Source organism: Pseudopodoces humilis, chromosome 1 (assembly GCF_049639895.1).
Source record: "Pseudopodoces humilis isolate 2021_Gansu_Grassland_sample_001 chromosome 1, ASM4963989v1, whole genome shotgun sequence".
NCBI lineage: Eukaryota > Metazoa > Chordata > Aves > Passeriformes > Paridae > Pseudopodoces > Pseudopodoces humilis.
In genome coordinates this window covers 128,945,053-128,960,621 of record NC_142200.1, presented here as the reverse complement: position 1 = coordinate 128,960,621, position 15,569 = coordinate 128,945,053, and the positions used below count along the sequence as shown (strand labels likewise).

Genomic DNA, 15,569 nt, shown 5'->3' with positions numbered 1-15,569 from the left:
GTTCACTTCCATTGTATCCATTTCCCTGAATGTATGCAGTTCTGTGAACCCTGCCTTTTGAAAATTTTTTCTTTAGAAAACAAAATTGTCTTTGTCTGCATTTTGAAATGTCAGCCCACTAGTGTACTGTAAGCTTATAATTACTTTTACTATGTGTGGGCTGCTTCAAGCAGTTTACAAAGCTATTGCAAATTTGAAATATGAAAGCGCCTTTCATTAAAATCTGTGTGGCTCTTTTGGAAGACAGAGTTCTCTTTTTAATAGTCCACAGCTGCAGCATTATAAAACTATTGCTCCATGATCTAAGCATTTTTTTTAGAATATCACATTCAGTCTTTCAAATGGATCATCCCTAAATCTCATATTAAAATTAAGATCTTGCATTCCTGCAGAGAAATATTTTACTTTAATTGTAAAATACTGTAAAAGAAGCTATATAGAATGTATATTGTTATTGTACATTTATTTCTTCATTTGTTGGCAGTTAAATATTGTCTGTGAATAATTCCCAATTAAAATGTTGAACAGATTATATGTCTTCAGTTTTACATTTTATCTTCTGTTTTTCATTGATGGTCCATAAGCCAGGAATGCAGGTTTGGACAATGATTGCCATTATAGATCTAGTGTGTCTCAGTCCAAGTCCAGAGATACACATTTAGTGTTCCTGGTTGTTTAAGAATCTTTTCTGAACCATCAAATCCCATTTTGCCAGCAAAATGAAAACTAAAAGGAAGGGTTTAAATAAAGCCACAAGGTGTAAAGCTCCTTTGCGTCCTGTTTTATAACCAGTTATAGTGAATGGGGTTTTTTTGATGTTTTGAGCTCAGGACTTCATTTAATTCCTTACTTTAAAGATACATTTAAAACAAAATTAATTGTAAGGCATTGTTAACTTTTAAAATATTTAATTTTGGCAAGACAATAAGGCTAAATGACTGAAGGAACAATACATATATTCACTGAGTTTTACACTCTAAAGGCAATTTTTTTTTTGTTTGATTTTGTTTTGGCTGTAATGTCAGTGCTTTTAAAGTAGCATACCACAGGCTAACTTTATGAAAATGTTCTATGTGTATATAATACCTTATGCATTGAAAGTTGAAATACATTTTCATGGTGTCTTTCTTTCAATGAAAAGAAAAATCCTTTTGTATTTCATTAAAAACATTAATATTTATTTCCACATATAACCATAAGCAATGAGTGTTTTCATCCTTACTCTTTAACTATTTCAGAGTAAGGGTCTCAGTGTTATTTATTCAGTGTTATTTTTAATTTACTAGCTACTTCTGAAAAAATCAGCAATTATTTCTTCTGTTGGAGTATTTGTAGTGTAACTTACTCTTCATTTTGATCAAAAATCTCAAAGTCTTTTTAAAAAAATAATATATATGTAGGTTATTTCTTAAAGTAATAAATTTACTTAAAGTAATACTTTAAGTTATTACTTAAAGTATTTGCTGCTGCTGCACACTCAAACTGCTCCTTGATTAAACCTTGATTTAGACCTGACTGTGTGAGATACTAAACATTTCCTGTGGCTTCTATCATCTCCAAACTCATTTCTGGCTGTCTGTGAAGCTGATGAAAAACACAGCTCCCATTTGCACCTAGAACTCTAACTCTGAGATTCCAGCACTCTCCAGGGTGAAGCACTTCCTGAGCTCAAGGACGTGGCAAAAAGCAGCCCAAAATATGTTCTCTGGATAGGGAGTTATGGAAACAGAGATACTAAATCCTTCACATTCCTATAGTTTAAATAACTTTTTTTTGTCTGAATAGTTAGATTTATTTCCCCTACTGAGCACTTCTTTAAATTTTTGCTAGATTTTCCAACATAACTCATTCTGCTAACAATACAAAAAGCTTTAGGGTATTGATTAATCAGAAGCATTTTTGTCATTTACAGTGTGACATTTGCATGTGTAATATTTCTGTGTTTGAAGACCCAGTGGATATGCCTTGTGGACATGACTTCTGCAGAGCTTGCTGGGAGGCGTGAGTATATGTACTTCTCTATCATTTGGGAAACTTTCATACTGGCTATGTTGAGCAGGAAAAACAGAGACCATAAATAGCTAATGTTAAAGTACTGTTTGGGTTTCAAAGAGTTGCTGGTTTGAACCTAACAGATATTTTAGTTGTCACTCAAACATCTGTTACCAACTGGTTTAGGCTTATGTAATGTTTGTTTTGGTACTGACTAAGCAAAATTCTTAATCAAATGTTTTAATCTTGTGTGTAAATTGATAAGCCTACTTTTGATTTGTTCAGTGTGTGTGTGTGGTGTTGCAGCATTGGGGTTTACATTTTCTAAATTAAGCACATGCTTAATTCCATCTCTGAGTTTAGAACACTAAACGTAGGCATTGTGAATCCATTTCCAATCAGAAAAGCTATTAAAATTATTTCTTTATGTTGAGGGTTAATAACTGAGGGGTAGATTTTACTTAGAAATTCTATTAATCTAATGCTCTTGTTACTGCATAGGTCAGAGTAGTCATGCTAGTGAAAAACTCAGATGGTAGTATAAATATTAATCATATTCCCAGGAATAATTATATCTCTATGCAGTGCTTTGTATTCATCTGTGTCCCCATTCAGGAGATTGAACTACTTGATCTCTACCCCTGTAGTGTCTTGTTACAGCACCATTTCAGCACAGCTACTCCTACTGCAGATCAGCCCCATTTCTATGAACCTGTTGGCCTGGTGCTAAGGAAGAGCACTTTCTTTTCCATATGAGCTTTCCAAAGGCAGTTCTTTTCAGTGGCAAGAAAATTGTTAGTTGTGCTTCTCTTGCCTAGCAAATCCCTGGGCAGGATGTAGGAGTTACCAAGAGATCACTGGTTTGATGTGGAGCTTCTAATTTGGCTGCTGAACTGTGTGTCCTTTGTACGGGACGCAGGGTCCAGCTCAGAGCCACAGGCTCAGAGCCACAGCTCAGTGGCAAGTGTTTGTGGTGGCACATCAAGGGTGGAATTCATCTTTCTGAGACAGTCATTCCTAAGTCACTTGGAGCATAGCCAGGACTGAGTTACCCAATTCTAAGATACAGATCTAAGATGGGATGAATTGAAGGTAAAGAGGTATCTTTACCTTAACTATTAAAGGATCTCAGGTGACTACCTTAGAATAACTATTGCCTGTCCTTTAAATGATTAAAGTTAGAATGGTATCATCATTGATGTCAGATTAATAAGCCTGTTACAGCTTTGAAACTAAACAACTGTTAAAGTCCAGCATTCAGCAGATTTTTGAGCTTGTTCTGACTTGTGTTCTGGTGGTCAGGGACTAATAAGGTTGTCATTTAGACATTCATGTCCAAAAACAGACCTAGTTTTATTAGCAGAGTTGTAGGAATTAATTGCATATTCAATAATTATTTCCTAGATTAATTACACTTAGATATTCTGTTTCTGATTTAAAGTAGAAGTAATGCTCAGTTTAATTAAACATTGCAGAGCTGTCTGATAAATGGCAAAGATGGAAACCACAAACATAGGGCTAAATATTGCTGATGATGCTCATATTTGAACCACGACAGTGTTATTTTTTTAAATTATGTTGTTCATCAAATTTGTAGCTCTTTTGAGCAGAAAGGGACAGTTCTTATTCTCTGTTTAAAAAGTAATCATTGTAATTACATGTGAACATAGTGTAAAGTACTCAACAGCCTTTTAACTTTTACTTTTATTCACAAATAATGACTGGAAAAATTCTGGCAGATTTCTGAATCTGAAAATTCAGGAAGGTGAAGCTCACAACATTTTTTGCCCAGCATATGATTGTTTCCAGCTTGTGCCTGTAGACATCATAGAAAGTGTGGTTTCCAAGGAGATGGACAAGAGATACCTTCAATTTGACATTAAGGTAAATTATCAAACTGTTCTTGTACTCTTGAGCTCTATTCCATTTTATAAAAAGTGACTTAAAGCTTCTGTATGAAATGTTCCAATGTATCTGTAACTTTCCAAGTAGAAATTCATAAACAAATATGTACAAATATGTATTGGCTCTTATATAGCATAATATCAATATTTGCTGTACCATGGAGAAAAAAAGAAACACTTCATATATTCCTTAAGTAGCAATGCCATTTCCATATTATGTTGCCTAATGCAGTATTAATAAAATAATTTGGTCAAACTCATTTTTGTAACAGGTGATATGAAGGTTTTAATCAGTCAGAGCTCTTTGTGTTTGCAATCTGGAATTTTAAAAGCTTTCAGATTATTTTTACTGCATTCAGAAATAGTACCTGTTTCCTTTTAAAAAACTTCCTAGTACAATGCTTGACATGCTTGCTGTATGTGGGTAGAGAAGGAAAAACTTGATTTGGTTTTCCTGGGTTTTTTAATGTATCTGTTTTCATCATTGCAATTTGTTTTTAAAAGTAATCTTTTAATTCAACTTTCTTCTTTTATACTAGTGTAGTAATAAACTAGTCTTGAGAAATGTGCTGCTTTATCAGTAGTGGCAGGGCAGAGGTACAGAAATATTTTTTCATTTACAGTACAGTACTTTCTCTGCAACAGGTCTCTTTAATACACAGTAAGATGCAAATTAAATTACCAGATCTGACTCATCTTTTGCATATTTTATTTCAAGTGACTGATGATCAGAATAGGTTTGAAGCAAAGTAGTGGAAGTTTCTTTTTTCTCCTCATTTATTATATACACTTTTTACAAAAGAAGGCCTGATACATTAGCCAAAAAATATGGGAAATAAATTCTTGAGTTAGTCTAGTTCTGATTTCTGGTTTATTGTGGGATTTTTGATTAATCAGCAAGTTTTCATTCTTTCAACTGAAAGAATCAGTTCTGTTAATAAAGGTATTACCAGTGTGTATATAGCAGAAGTTTACTGTAAGCCACATCATAAAGGATTTAACACTCAGTGGTTGAACATTTTGTTTGGAATGTAAGTAATTTCATTCTTAGTGAAAGTTTGAAGTACTGTTGTTACTAAAAAAAAAAGTGGAAATTCAATAATTTCCTTTCTAGAACTACATTTAAAAGTCTGTCCTTGTAGCTACAAGACTGGTGTTACAGTTTTTGGCTTTGTTCCTTCAAAGGAAGATTATGAATACAGATTGTTTTAAATCAAGAATGAAATCTGATCTTACGTGGTACAATATTTTGCTTTTTTTCTTTTTTTCCCCACAGGCCTTTGTTGAAAATAATCCTGCTATTAAATGGTGTCCTATACCTGGTTGTGAAAGAGCAGTAAGGTTAACAAGACAAGGGTCAAATTCAACAGGATCAGATACACTTAGCTTCCCTATGCTAAAAGCCCCTGCAGTAGATTGTGGAAAAGGACATCTTTTCTGCTGGTTAGTACTGGAAACTTACCTGCATCTACATAATCTACATAACTTCACAGACACTGCTATTCCAGGGACTAATTCAAGAGTCCCACGTGGCACCAAGAGTGTGACAGAAATTAGTATGGAATGTTGTATGACCGTACTATCCTCTATCCATGCACTAAATAACCTTGTGTGCACAAATATTGTAGCGTTTTGGGGCACTGCAAAAATTTATAATCCAACAGTCATTATTGGCTCTGTTAGGTGCAAAACAACAGCATGGTTGTTGTTGTTCTGTTGTTGTTCTGTTCAGTTGTGATGTTCTGTTCTGAGGGGACAGAGGAGAAATGGGATATTGGAATAGGAATTTTTGTGTCTGGATAGTTGTATAATCAGAACATGGCACATTCTCAATTGTAGTGTAAAAAAACAGCAATGTTTAGATTTTTCTGAATTTTGCTAGAATCACATCAAAGAAGCTGGAGTTTAAATGGGGCCATGAAGAACCATTTCCTTCACACATAGCTATTCTGTTTGCAGGATCACTCCAATCTTTGTTTCACTTCAGGTTCAGCACTTTTTCTTTCTGTTATCTTCTACTGAGTTTTAAGATGAGTACAAGCTCAAGAAGGAGTAAAAAGCCAGATATTTTGTAAAACAACTCTCAGACTGCCAATCTTCAGCACTTCCTAGAAAAGGACATAACAGCATCAACAAAAGTAAAAAAGAATTGGCGTATTTTTCCTTGACATTATCACACTGACAATTTATGACTATTGTAGCAGGACTTCTTTATGTTCTTGGGAAATGAAAAAGGGTCAACCAAAGTACAGACATTTAGACAGGCTCAGCAATTCTTCAATTGAAACCATGATACAAGGACATCCTAAATCATCTGCTTGATTCCAAATATCATAATTCTTAATGAAGATGCTTCTGATTTTAGTTCTTTCCCCATATGAATGAAAGGAGAAAGAGGAGAAAAAAAAAAAAGACCTAATGAAACAACGACAGAAGCCAGATAACAGAACTTCGGAAGAGGTTATTTGCAATGGATGGAGAACTCAAAAAGAAACAAATCCCATGGAAACAAACCAGAAAATGTTTTTTACCAATGAACATATAATAAAACTTAGTACTATTCCACTAGAAGGTACCATCCTCTCATCCTTGCTTCTGATGACAGACAAACAATTTTTACATTAACCTGAAGGAGCCTGAGATCACTTAAGTGTCATATTGACATGAACTTTCAGGCAATGGTAGCTTGTGCTTCCTTTACATTAAATGAATGTAGTAGTTCCCCAGAATGTTCTCTGAGGCTGAAAATGTTCTCTGAGTGACTAATTTTTAAGAGAAATGGGGGTTTTATGTTTCCTGATAATATTTCTGTATATTTTGTTTTTAATTAATGCTTTGAAATACTGCACAGTTAAGGTCTTGGAAAAATATCTCATGTTAGCAAGAAAATGTCCAAGAAGACCTTTCCAAAGCCTCTTTTTTCATTCCCACAAAAGTGAATGGAGAGTTTCAGCAATGGCAAGAAAGTTCTGTTAGCAATGAAAGCATCCTGCAGTACCTCAAATTAGAACTTTGCTAAGGACACCCCACTAGTCATACTGTACAAAAACTCTATGTATGAATAAATTCCTCTGAAGAAAAAGTGCATTCTCAGTTCAAGAGTTTCATCATCACTGTGTGTTTAAAGGGAGCTTGCTTTGTCTCTTTAAATTTCCATCAGCACATCCCACAATCCCATATTTCTTTCAATTCTGCAAGTTTTATCCAAGTAATCTACAGCTTAGACACTGTAATAGCAATTGATGCTGCATTCAGTAAGAGATTCTTCAGAATTTATGTATTAGAAAACCAACCCCTAGATAATAATTTACTTTTTTTTTATATCTATACCCTTCCTGCTTGTAAAAGCAGGAAAATTCTCTGAGTCCATTGAGCAATTTCTTTTTTTTTCTTTTTAATGTCAGAGTCGGAATGTTCCTCTTCAATGGAGAGTTCCCTAGAATTTACTGAGTTTTTATTACACACCAATAACAGCATCTTCAACAAAATGTAATCAGTTGTGGCAAATACAAAATCCTATTCCCTTTCAGAAAAAGCATTGATAATTATTTAAATTATTTAATTATTTAAATTTAAATACATTAAAACTGTGCACAAATCCTACATCAGTTTATTCTCAGATCCATTCAACATGTTAGAACCCCTTTCATCCAGTTTCAGAAGCACAAGGAATTGTAACAAGCAGACACTTGTGGAAAACAGTCTTAGCAGGCAGTGCACACTTAGTTTTGTACCATCAGTCCTCACTCCCTTCATCCTAGATATGGGCAAGGGGCAGAGTCTCATTCTGCAGGAGCGACAACTCCTCAGGTGCACTTGGGATGCCAGTTTTAAGTTGCAACAGTGTTTTCCTGTTTTGGTTCAAAATATATTATCATGAGAGGGAAAAAAAAACAGAACTATATTCTTCTTTGGTGATGTTTTTAGGCCTTCCTTGAATTTTAACTTGTTGTGTTGAAACTTGCTACAATTTTAATAAGTATGTGCTGCGCCTTCAAATAAATCATCCTGCTGAGTATTGAGCAAGGCGTCTGGGGAGACTCATGCTGTTAATTGGCACAGCTGCTCAGTCTTAGTTCCTTTCATTCACTGCTGTCAGGAAGTCTATCCAAAATACAACTTTCATAAAAACTTTCACAAACAGTAGGCTCAATGCTCTTACTCTAGTAAAATGACATCCCAGCATAAAAAATGCTTGTTTTGGGGTGGGCTGAAGAAAGAGCTTCTTCCATGAGAAGTTGTTTTTGAACAACCGTTGTAACTGTCATATATAGATAGATATAGATATAAAGGATTAGAAATAGATATGACTGAACTTCATTAAAAATCTACAGATTTACAAATTTGAAAGTATCAAAGACACATGACCCTCCTCCCACTCCCCATAAAAGACTGACTAATCAGTCAGCTTTCAACTTAAAACTGAGCTGGTCAGTGTTAAATCTTTGCTAGTTTCAGTCCTTTTTGGCAAAAAATACTGTGAGTTGGTACTCTTGAAGTCAATGATTTAAGTGTCCTACTGTGCCACAGATGTGAAAGGTGTTAACTTTCAACCAAGGTTGAAATCACCTTACTACAGACCAGTTGTTCATTCTAGTACAATCTTTCCCAGCTAAGATCTTAAGTCTAAACCAGAGACGCATGTGTACTGAATTTAAGCTTTTCTGTTAGCAGACTAGCTAAGGGGAAAAAAGTTCAAAACTGTTCCCATAACCTTTTCTTTGTTTCTGAATTTCTGGTTAAAATGTGGACAAAGGCAATCAGAAGAGTATTGATGTAGCTTCTGAACCTGCACTGCAAGAGAGCAATTCACCACTGGATCTGCAGCAAACTTGTGTATGCTCTGATTCAGCTGCTGCCCATCTGAAATTATTTACTTTGATATGGCAGATGTCTGAGGCTATTTGCTGCCATCCTAGTAGAAAAAAAGGAGCTATTACAAATCCGGAGTGCATATTGACACATCCACACTGAAGCACCATCTGGAAGCCATATATCTGCTGCCACTGTGTAGTAGTGATTGCCATCCTTAATCCTAGTAGGAACTTCAGGAGAAGCTCAAGAGACTCATTACTCCACTGTGACCATGTAAATAAGTTCAAGCCCGCATTTAAAACACCCTGGTGGTAGGAGTAAATATCCATAAATACTTGGTGCTGATGTTGAAGGGCTTCAATCTTGTTCTAGATTAAAAGCTTGAATGTAGTTAAAGGTTGATTATTGCAACTGAACAGATGCAAGTAATTCTACAAAAATATATTTCTGCTATAGCAAACTACCTGCTTTTGCATAAACTCTCTAGTCTGGTTTACTTTTATCACAGAAACTATTTGAGCACTTTTGTGGCACTAAAATAATACCCAGGTATAAGAACAAACTGCAAGCCAGCTGATTTATTTCAGACTGTAACTTTAAGAAGCTTCTTTCCTTTCCTGTCTCATTTAAATTCTTTATTAATAATGGTCATCCATGCTTTTGAGCATGTAGTCTAAGTGTATTTTAAAACAATGTTATTTAGCTGGCTTTTTTTTTTTCCTGACAATTAAATTCTGAGCATGTCTTTTTTTCTTTTTTTTTCTTTTTTTTTTTTTTTTTGCTTGAACCAGTTTCGACTTTAATTCTAAATCTCTGAGTCGTAAGTAATTGTGTATACACCTTCTTTTTCAGGGAATGTCTTGGTGAAGCACACGAACCCTGTGACTGCCAGACCTGGAAGGATTGGCTACAGAAAATATCTGAAATGAAACCAGAAGAACGTAAGAGCCATACAGGGCTGACAGGGAGGGCACGGGTGTTTTGCTGCCGTTTTGATCTTTTGGTTTTAGACAGATTTTTTTTTTAGTTGCATTAAGTAAAAACTGGTTTCAACATTGGTTGAAAAATAGGGTAAAAGGGGAAGAAAATGATACTCCTGAATGAGGGGCTGCTTACACTTTAACTGCAGCACTATGGTAAACTGTTCTTGGTAGAACATTCCTCCCCACAAAATGCATGTGTTGTTCAGTCAGGGTATGCAAAACTCCTTCCTTTTAAAGCTTTGTTTCATTAATTAGTCAATTTATTCCTGCATATAACTTCATTTGCCCTGCCCAATTTTGATTTTTAGCTCAGTCTACTCCCATGATTGACTATTGTTCCATGAAGATTTTTATTGCTTTAAAACTAATTCAAGCCAATAGGTGATAATAATGGTAAAGTTGAGGGTGAACTGCAAGGGAGTTGTAGGAAATGGCTTAATGATATGTAATATTTACTGAAATAAAAAATAATAAAGGTTGGGTTTATACAGGACAGATATTTTCTTAGTTGATGTTAACAAAAAAAGAAAAGATGACAGCAATTTGAATATATACTAACTTGGTTACCACAGTTCAGAGCCTTTCCATAATATGTTATAAATATTTTGGAAAGCATAGAAAATTTTACAAAGAGGCAAAATAACTACCTGCCTTTTTCATACATGTATTTGCCCCTTTAATATATTGTAATTGTCACATATACTGTATATAAATTTATATTAAAATAGATGTGTGGAAATACATTGAAATAATAAGTGTATTAATATATATGTATAAATTAGGAAATGTAATAATAAAATATATGTGAGAAATATATAACAGGAAAAAATTCAATATTTTGTCAAGAAATAGGGAAACTTGCATCATTCTTAATCTGATTCTCACACAAGATTACACAAGCACAATTTCAACCTCTCTATTTTTGCATGCTCCACATCCTCCTGTCGCACTCAAAAAGTTGTGGGAGTGAGTGAGGCCTATGAGGACGCTGCCAACTGCCTGTGGTTACTGACCAACTCCAAACCTTGCGCCAACTGCAAGTCTCCAATCCAGAAGAATGAGGGCTGCAACCATATGCAGTGTGCTAAGGTAAGAAGGACCCATCATGGGATTTCTTGAGGAATTCAGCTTTGTATGTCCTGTATCTGTTTTAGGATCACAGAGGTCCAAAACCTCTGAAGGGTCATGCCTGATAGCCAGTGGAACCTGTTGCAAGAATTAGATAATGAGCAGGTTACATGTATTTAGAAAATGTTTAATATTTACTGAAATCTTCTGTGTATTTAGAAAATGTTTAATATTTACTGAAATCTTCTGTTTGGTTGACAAGTGTACATTATAATGATTGAAATTTCATAAACACCTAAGAATAATTACCAATATAGTATGAAGCAGAAATAATTGATGGTTTAATAGTCATTAATAATGTAGAAGAACAGTTCTAATTGGCAGATGTAAGATTTTAAGGAAGGCTTAGTTCTAATGAAAGTTTTGCCTTACCATATTTTTCTTTCTCATTATTTCTCTAATATAGCAACAAAGCAAGAGAAATTTAGGTGGAAAACTGTAAACAGGAATTAATCAGTAGGAATGAAAAGACAGCAAAGAGTGATTCCAAAGGAAATTTATTGATGACAGCAGCCAGAAAATTAGTCACAAGTTTGCACTGTGCTACCAAAATAGAAGGAATATTTTTGCCATGAGTTCAGCATGATTTGAAAATGCTTTTTCGCTCAAGTTAGTTAAAAGCAGCATATTTAGAAAACTGTTTTGTTATGTCACAAATATCTGACATAAGTACAACTATTATCTCTTTGAGGAGCATCATTAAAAATAAGAACGTAGTGAACACTTGACATAGTTGGCCTACAATAAAAGGCTAACAGATTTAGAAAGTAATTCTCTTTATTTTTCTGAAAATGTGAAGGTCTCTATTGCTATGCAGATCCCATTTTCTTTATTTTGTTACATATTCTCTCTGTGATACGAATTGAAGATCAGGGCTTTTTTTGGTATCATTGGCAGCGGAGAACATTCTCCTACACTTTGATTTATGCCAAGTTTGGTGGTTTGGAGTTTTTTGTCTTAAATGATTTTAAAAAGAGCTCTTAAGTTCCATATTTCTGAAACTCTATTAACGTATGTTTGTTGCAGCTGTTGCTAGGGAGCTCAGTTGAACAAAGCAGCTTCAGGCTGCAGAAGACTTTGGCCATTAAACACTGACGAATGTAGATAATTTACCTTTCTAAGGCAATAGCTGATAACCAGAGGTCTCTTCTCTTTTTTGATGCTTATAGGCAGCTTGAAGTGTCCTTAAAACAATCAGATTCTTTTTGTCACGGAGAAATCTCAGCAGGCAGAAGCTGCCTCCCCTCAGCCTGGTGAGGAAGGTAATTGCAGAGTTCGGACACAAGGAATTGTGGTCATCTCCCTTGTCTCTTCCTCTGCTGAAGTAACAATCCCTGATGGAGGTTCTGCCTTTTTTTGCAGGGAGGTCTGCTCAGGCCTACTACATGATGGGCTGTGGCTGCTTCTTAGCATCTAGCATGTACCTTGGTGTAGAGGGGGATACTCCTTACTCATAAAACCCTGTTTTCTGTACTTAAGCAGGCATTTTCTCACTGTTTTATGAGTGCAGCTTCTAACAAGGCAAGGCTTACTCAGTCCTGTTTTCTCACTCCACCATCTATAGTTGTTTTTTAGCCTTATGGGTACTTTGATTTCAAGGAAGAGGAGGTTGTTCATAGATAATAAATTGCTGCAAGTTTCATGAAACTTGGTAGCTGTATGATGCAGAGACTTCATGTGTACTGCCACCAAGGGAGAGGCTGAACTACCTACCCAGTTGTTATGGGCTCAGCAATTACCTATCATACTTGGCTTAGACCATGGCAAGGCAGCAGATGGGATTTGTTAAGCTCAGGTGGTGATGATACAAGGCTCAGTGATCATAAAGACACATAAAACAGAGCTCAGGAGTTAATCATAGAATATGCTGAGTTGGAGAGGATCCACCACGATTACAAGTCCAGCTACTGGCCCTGTGCAGGACACCCCAAGAGTCACACCATGTGCCTGAGAGCTTTGTCCAGACACTTCTTAAACTCTGTCAGGCTTGGTGCTGTGAACACTTCCCTGTTCCAGTGCCCAGCCACCCTCTGGTGAAGAGCCTTTTCCTGCCTTCAAGAGAGTGGACCACTCCTCCCCATTTAGTGTAATTGGCAAACCCAGTATTCTTTCAAGTCCTGTGTCCAAGTGAAGCCATTCGTAACATGGTTATCCAGCACTGTGCTGGATGTTTTGTCCAGAAGGAGGCTGTGAGAGATCATCATAAACTCTGCTGAAGTCCAAAAAGGTTATATCACCTGGCTTCTCTTGTTCAGCTGGGTGGGTTACCCTGTCACAGAAGGGAATTGGGTTTGACAGGCAGGACCTCCCCTCATAAAGCTGTGCTGGCTGTGACCAATGACTGCATTGTCCTCCAGGTAATTTTCAGTACCTCCCAGAGTAATCTTTTCCATGATTTTACCATGCACTGAAGTGAGCCTGACAGGCTGCAGTGTCCAGGGCTGTTCTTCTTGCCCTTCTTGAAAATGATTTTGGGTTTTGAAAGTGTGTAGAAACAGCTGATGTGGTTTTGAATGTCTAATGAGACTGAGATACTGGGAGGAGGGTCTGGGAACACTGTGTGAATCTTGGATTTGAGGAGGCTTTTGGAGATATGAGAGATGGAAAGATAAATATAATGAAGCGGTCAGATGGGAGATAATTTGGGAGAATTGAGATTGTTGCAGTAGGAGCATATATGCATAAATTAATAGGAAGTCAAGCTTTATTAGTTCAGTTACCTGTGAAACACCTTGTTTCATATGATCTCTTGAATATTTTGTAATGATTTCTTTCTCTTATAATGAATATGAATGGGTTTGAATGGTAGGCAAATGATGCAATGATACTCAACACTTACACAGTTGTTCTTGTACTTCATTCTCAGCACTTGTCACCCTTTTTTATAAACCAGCAGCTTTAAAAAATGTTTGAAAACAAGAAGGAACAGGGTAAGAAGAAGAAATATTCTAGTCTTCATTGTTTTTTTAGAAGAAAATCAGCACTACTGATTTTTGAGACAAAATTAGCAAATGTACAATGCAAGAATTAGATTTAATTCCTTCCTGTAATACATCTAAGTGACAGTATAAAGTAAATACAGACAAACACATCTGGTATGGAGTAGGTATTCCTGGAAAGGTTAAACTTATCAAAGAGAGAAGAAATGCAATTTAATTTGTCAAATGCCACTAATAATACACCAGGCATAATATTGATTAATGTAAATTTTCTTTCCTCATCTATAAGACAGATAAACATGATTCACCAAATTGTGAAGTCTTTTGCTTATCTGTCCGTAAATAGCTTCCAGTTATTTTGAAATTAACTAGCTGAGAACTCACTGCTGAATTGAGAATATTTAACACAGTTTGATCTTCTCTGATGCAGAGAAGCCTGAATAAGCCTCCTTGTAAGGTTTTACCCATTTTGAAAGCACTTTACTCAGTGCAGAAAAGGCTCACCTGGAAGTAGTCACTCATCAGAGTTTATGTTCAGACTTCTCTCTTGCTTTAGTAGTTGTTATCAGTATTTTGTATCAGGAACAGCACATGACAAAAGCACCAATAATCACGTTTTTTTAAGTAATACTAGGAAAAAAAAATTCAGTCTTTCTCATGAATAGTTTCTTATTTTAATAAATATTTATTAATAAATAGTTTGTTATTTAAAGAAATGGGACTTTTTTTAACAATAACAAAAAAACCAGGCCTGATCAGCTGTATTTACCATTTGGTTTATTTCCTTCACTTAAAACTTAACAGGTAGATCCAACACAGTCTAATGATCCAAGGCACAAAAATGATGACTGACATGGTTTGATATAGTTTCATAAACAGATCTCCTGAGTAAGTAAACTAGGAAGGAGGATCCTCAAAAAATTTTTACACTCAGAATGCTGTTAATTAAGTTGTCCATAAAGGAATAATGATGCCAAACCTAAGACATTTCAATTTTTATTTTTTTTTCCTGTTTTTTTCTGAAGTGCAAATATGACTTTTGCTGGATATGCTTAGAAGAGTGGAAGAAGCACAGCTCTTCCACTGGAGGCTACTACAGATGCACTCGCTATGAAGTTATTCAGCATGTAGAGGAACAGTCCAAGGAGATGACAGTAGAGGTAACAAATGAATGTGTGTATTTGAAAAATAGCAGCAAGGTTGCAATTCTCCATTCAGGAAAAGTTTAATCAAAATTCTTCCAAACCACAGTTCCAAACGGAAAAATACAACCTTAAATGTATCAGAGAAAAAGCAAGTATTACCTACTTGTGGATGCATAAGATTTCTGCTTTTGACTTTGTTAACAACCACTGGTGACTTAAGTCATTTTACTGCTCTGTGACATGGTTTCCTTTTGTGAAATGAGCATGCTGGTCCTGTAATTAGCTGCTGTGCACTACAGAAGACATGCCTTAATTTTGGCTTTTGGAAAGCTGCTTTATATAGCAGGCATGACAGTGTAGCAATTCTTTGGCTGCAGTATTTGCAGCTTTGTGAATTTCAAAAATTAATTTTGTCTCTACTTACATGGCACTCAGCACTGTGTACAATACTTTAAATATAGTCTGAATAGAAACAGTTCATTATTTAATTATATCTAATGGTGATTGTTGTATCAAATGATAAGACTTATTTTGGTTTCTTTTGCTTCTCCATTATTTTCCAGGCTGAAAAGAAGCATAGAAGATTCCAAGAGCTTGATAGGTTTATGCACTATTATACAAGATTTAAGAACCATGAACTTAGCTACCAGGTGTGGGTCAAGC

General features: G+C 35.5%; 1 protein-coding gene across 4 annotated transcripts in view; it reads left to right on the top strand.

The window, feature by feature from the left end:
- The window catches only part of ANKIB1 (ankyrin repeat and IBR domain containing 1), an 88,502-nt gene that overhangs the window by 62,364 nt on the left and 10,569 nt on the right, over nt 1–15,569 (top strand). For all 4 annotated transcript variants that reach the window (XM_014248558.2, XM_014248559.2, XM_005518794.3 and 1 more), the window contains exons 7-13: nt 1,913–2,001; nt 3,732–3,876; nt 5,173–5,339; nt 9,564–9,652; nt 10,653–10,783; nt 14,787–14,921; nt 15,470–15,556. In XM_014248558.2, coding sequence (XP_014104033.1) covers nt 1,913–2,001; nt 3,732–3,876; nt 5,173–5,339; nt 9,564–9,652; nt 10,653–10,783; nt 14,787–14,921; nt 15,470–15,556 — 843 coding nt within the window. The remainder of the gene's footprint in view (nt 1–1,912; nt 2,002–3,731; nt 3,877–5,172; nt 5,340–9,563; nt 9,653–10,652; nt 10,784–14,786; nt 14,922–15,469; nt 15,557–15,569) is intronic.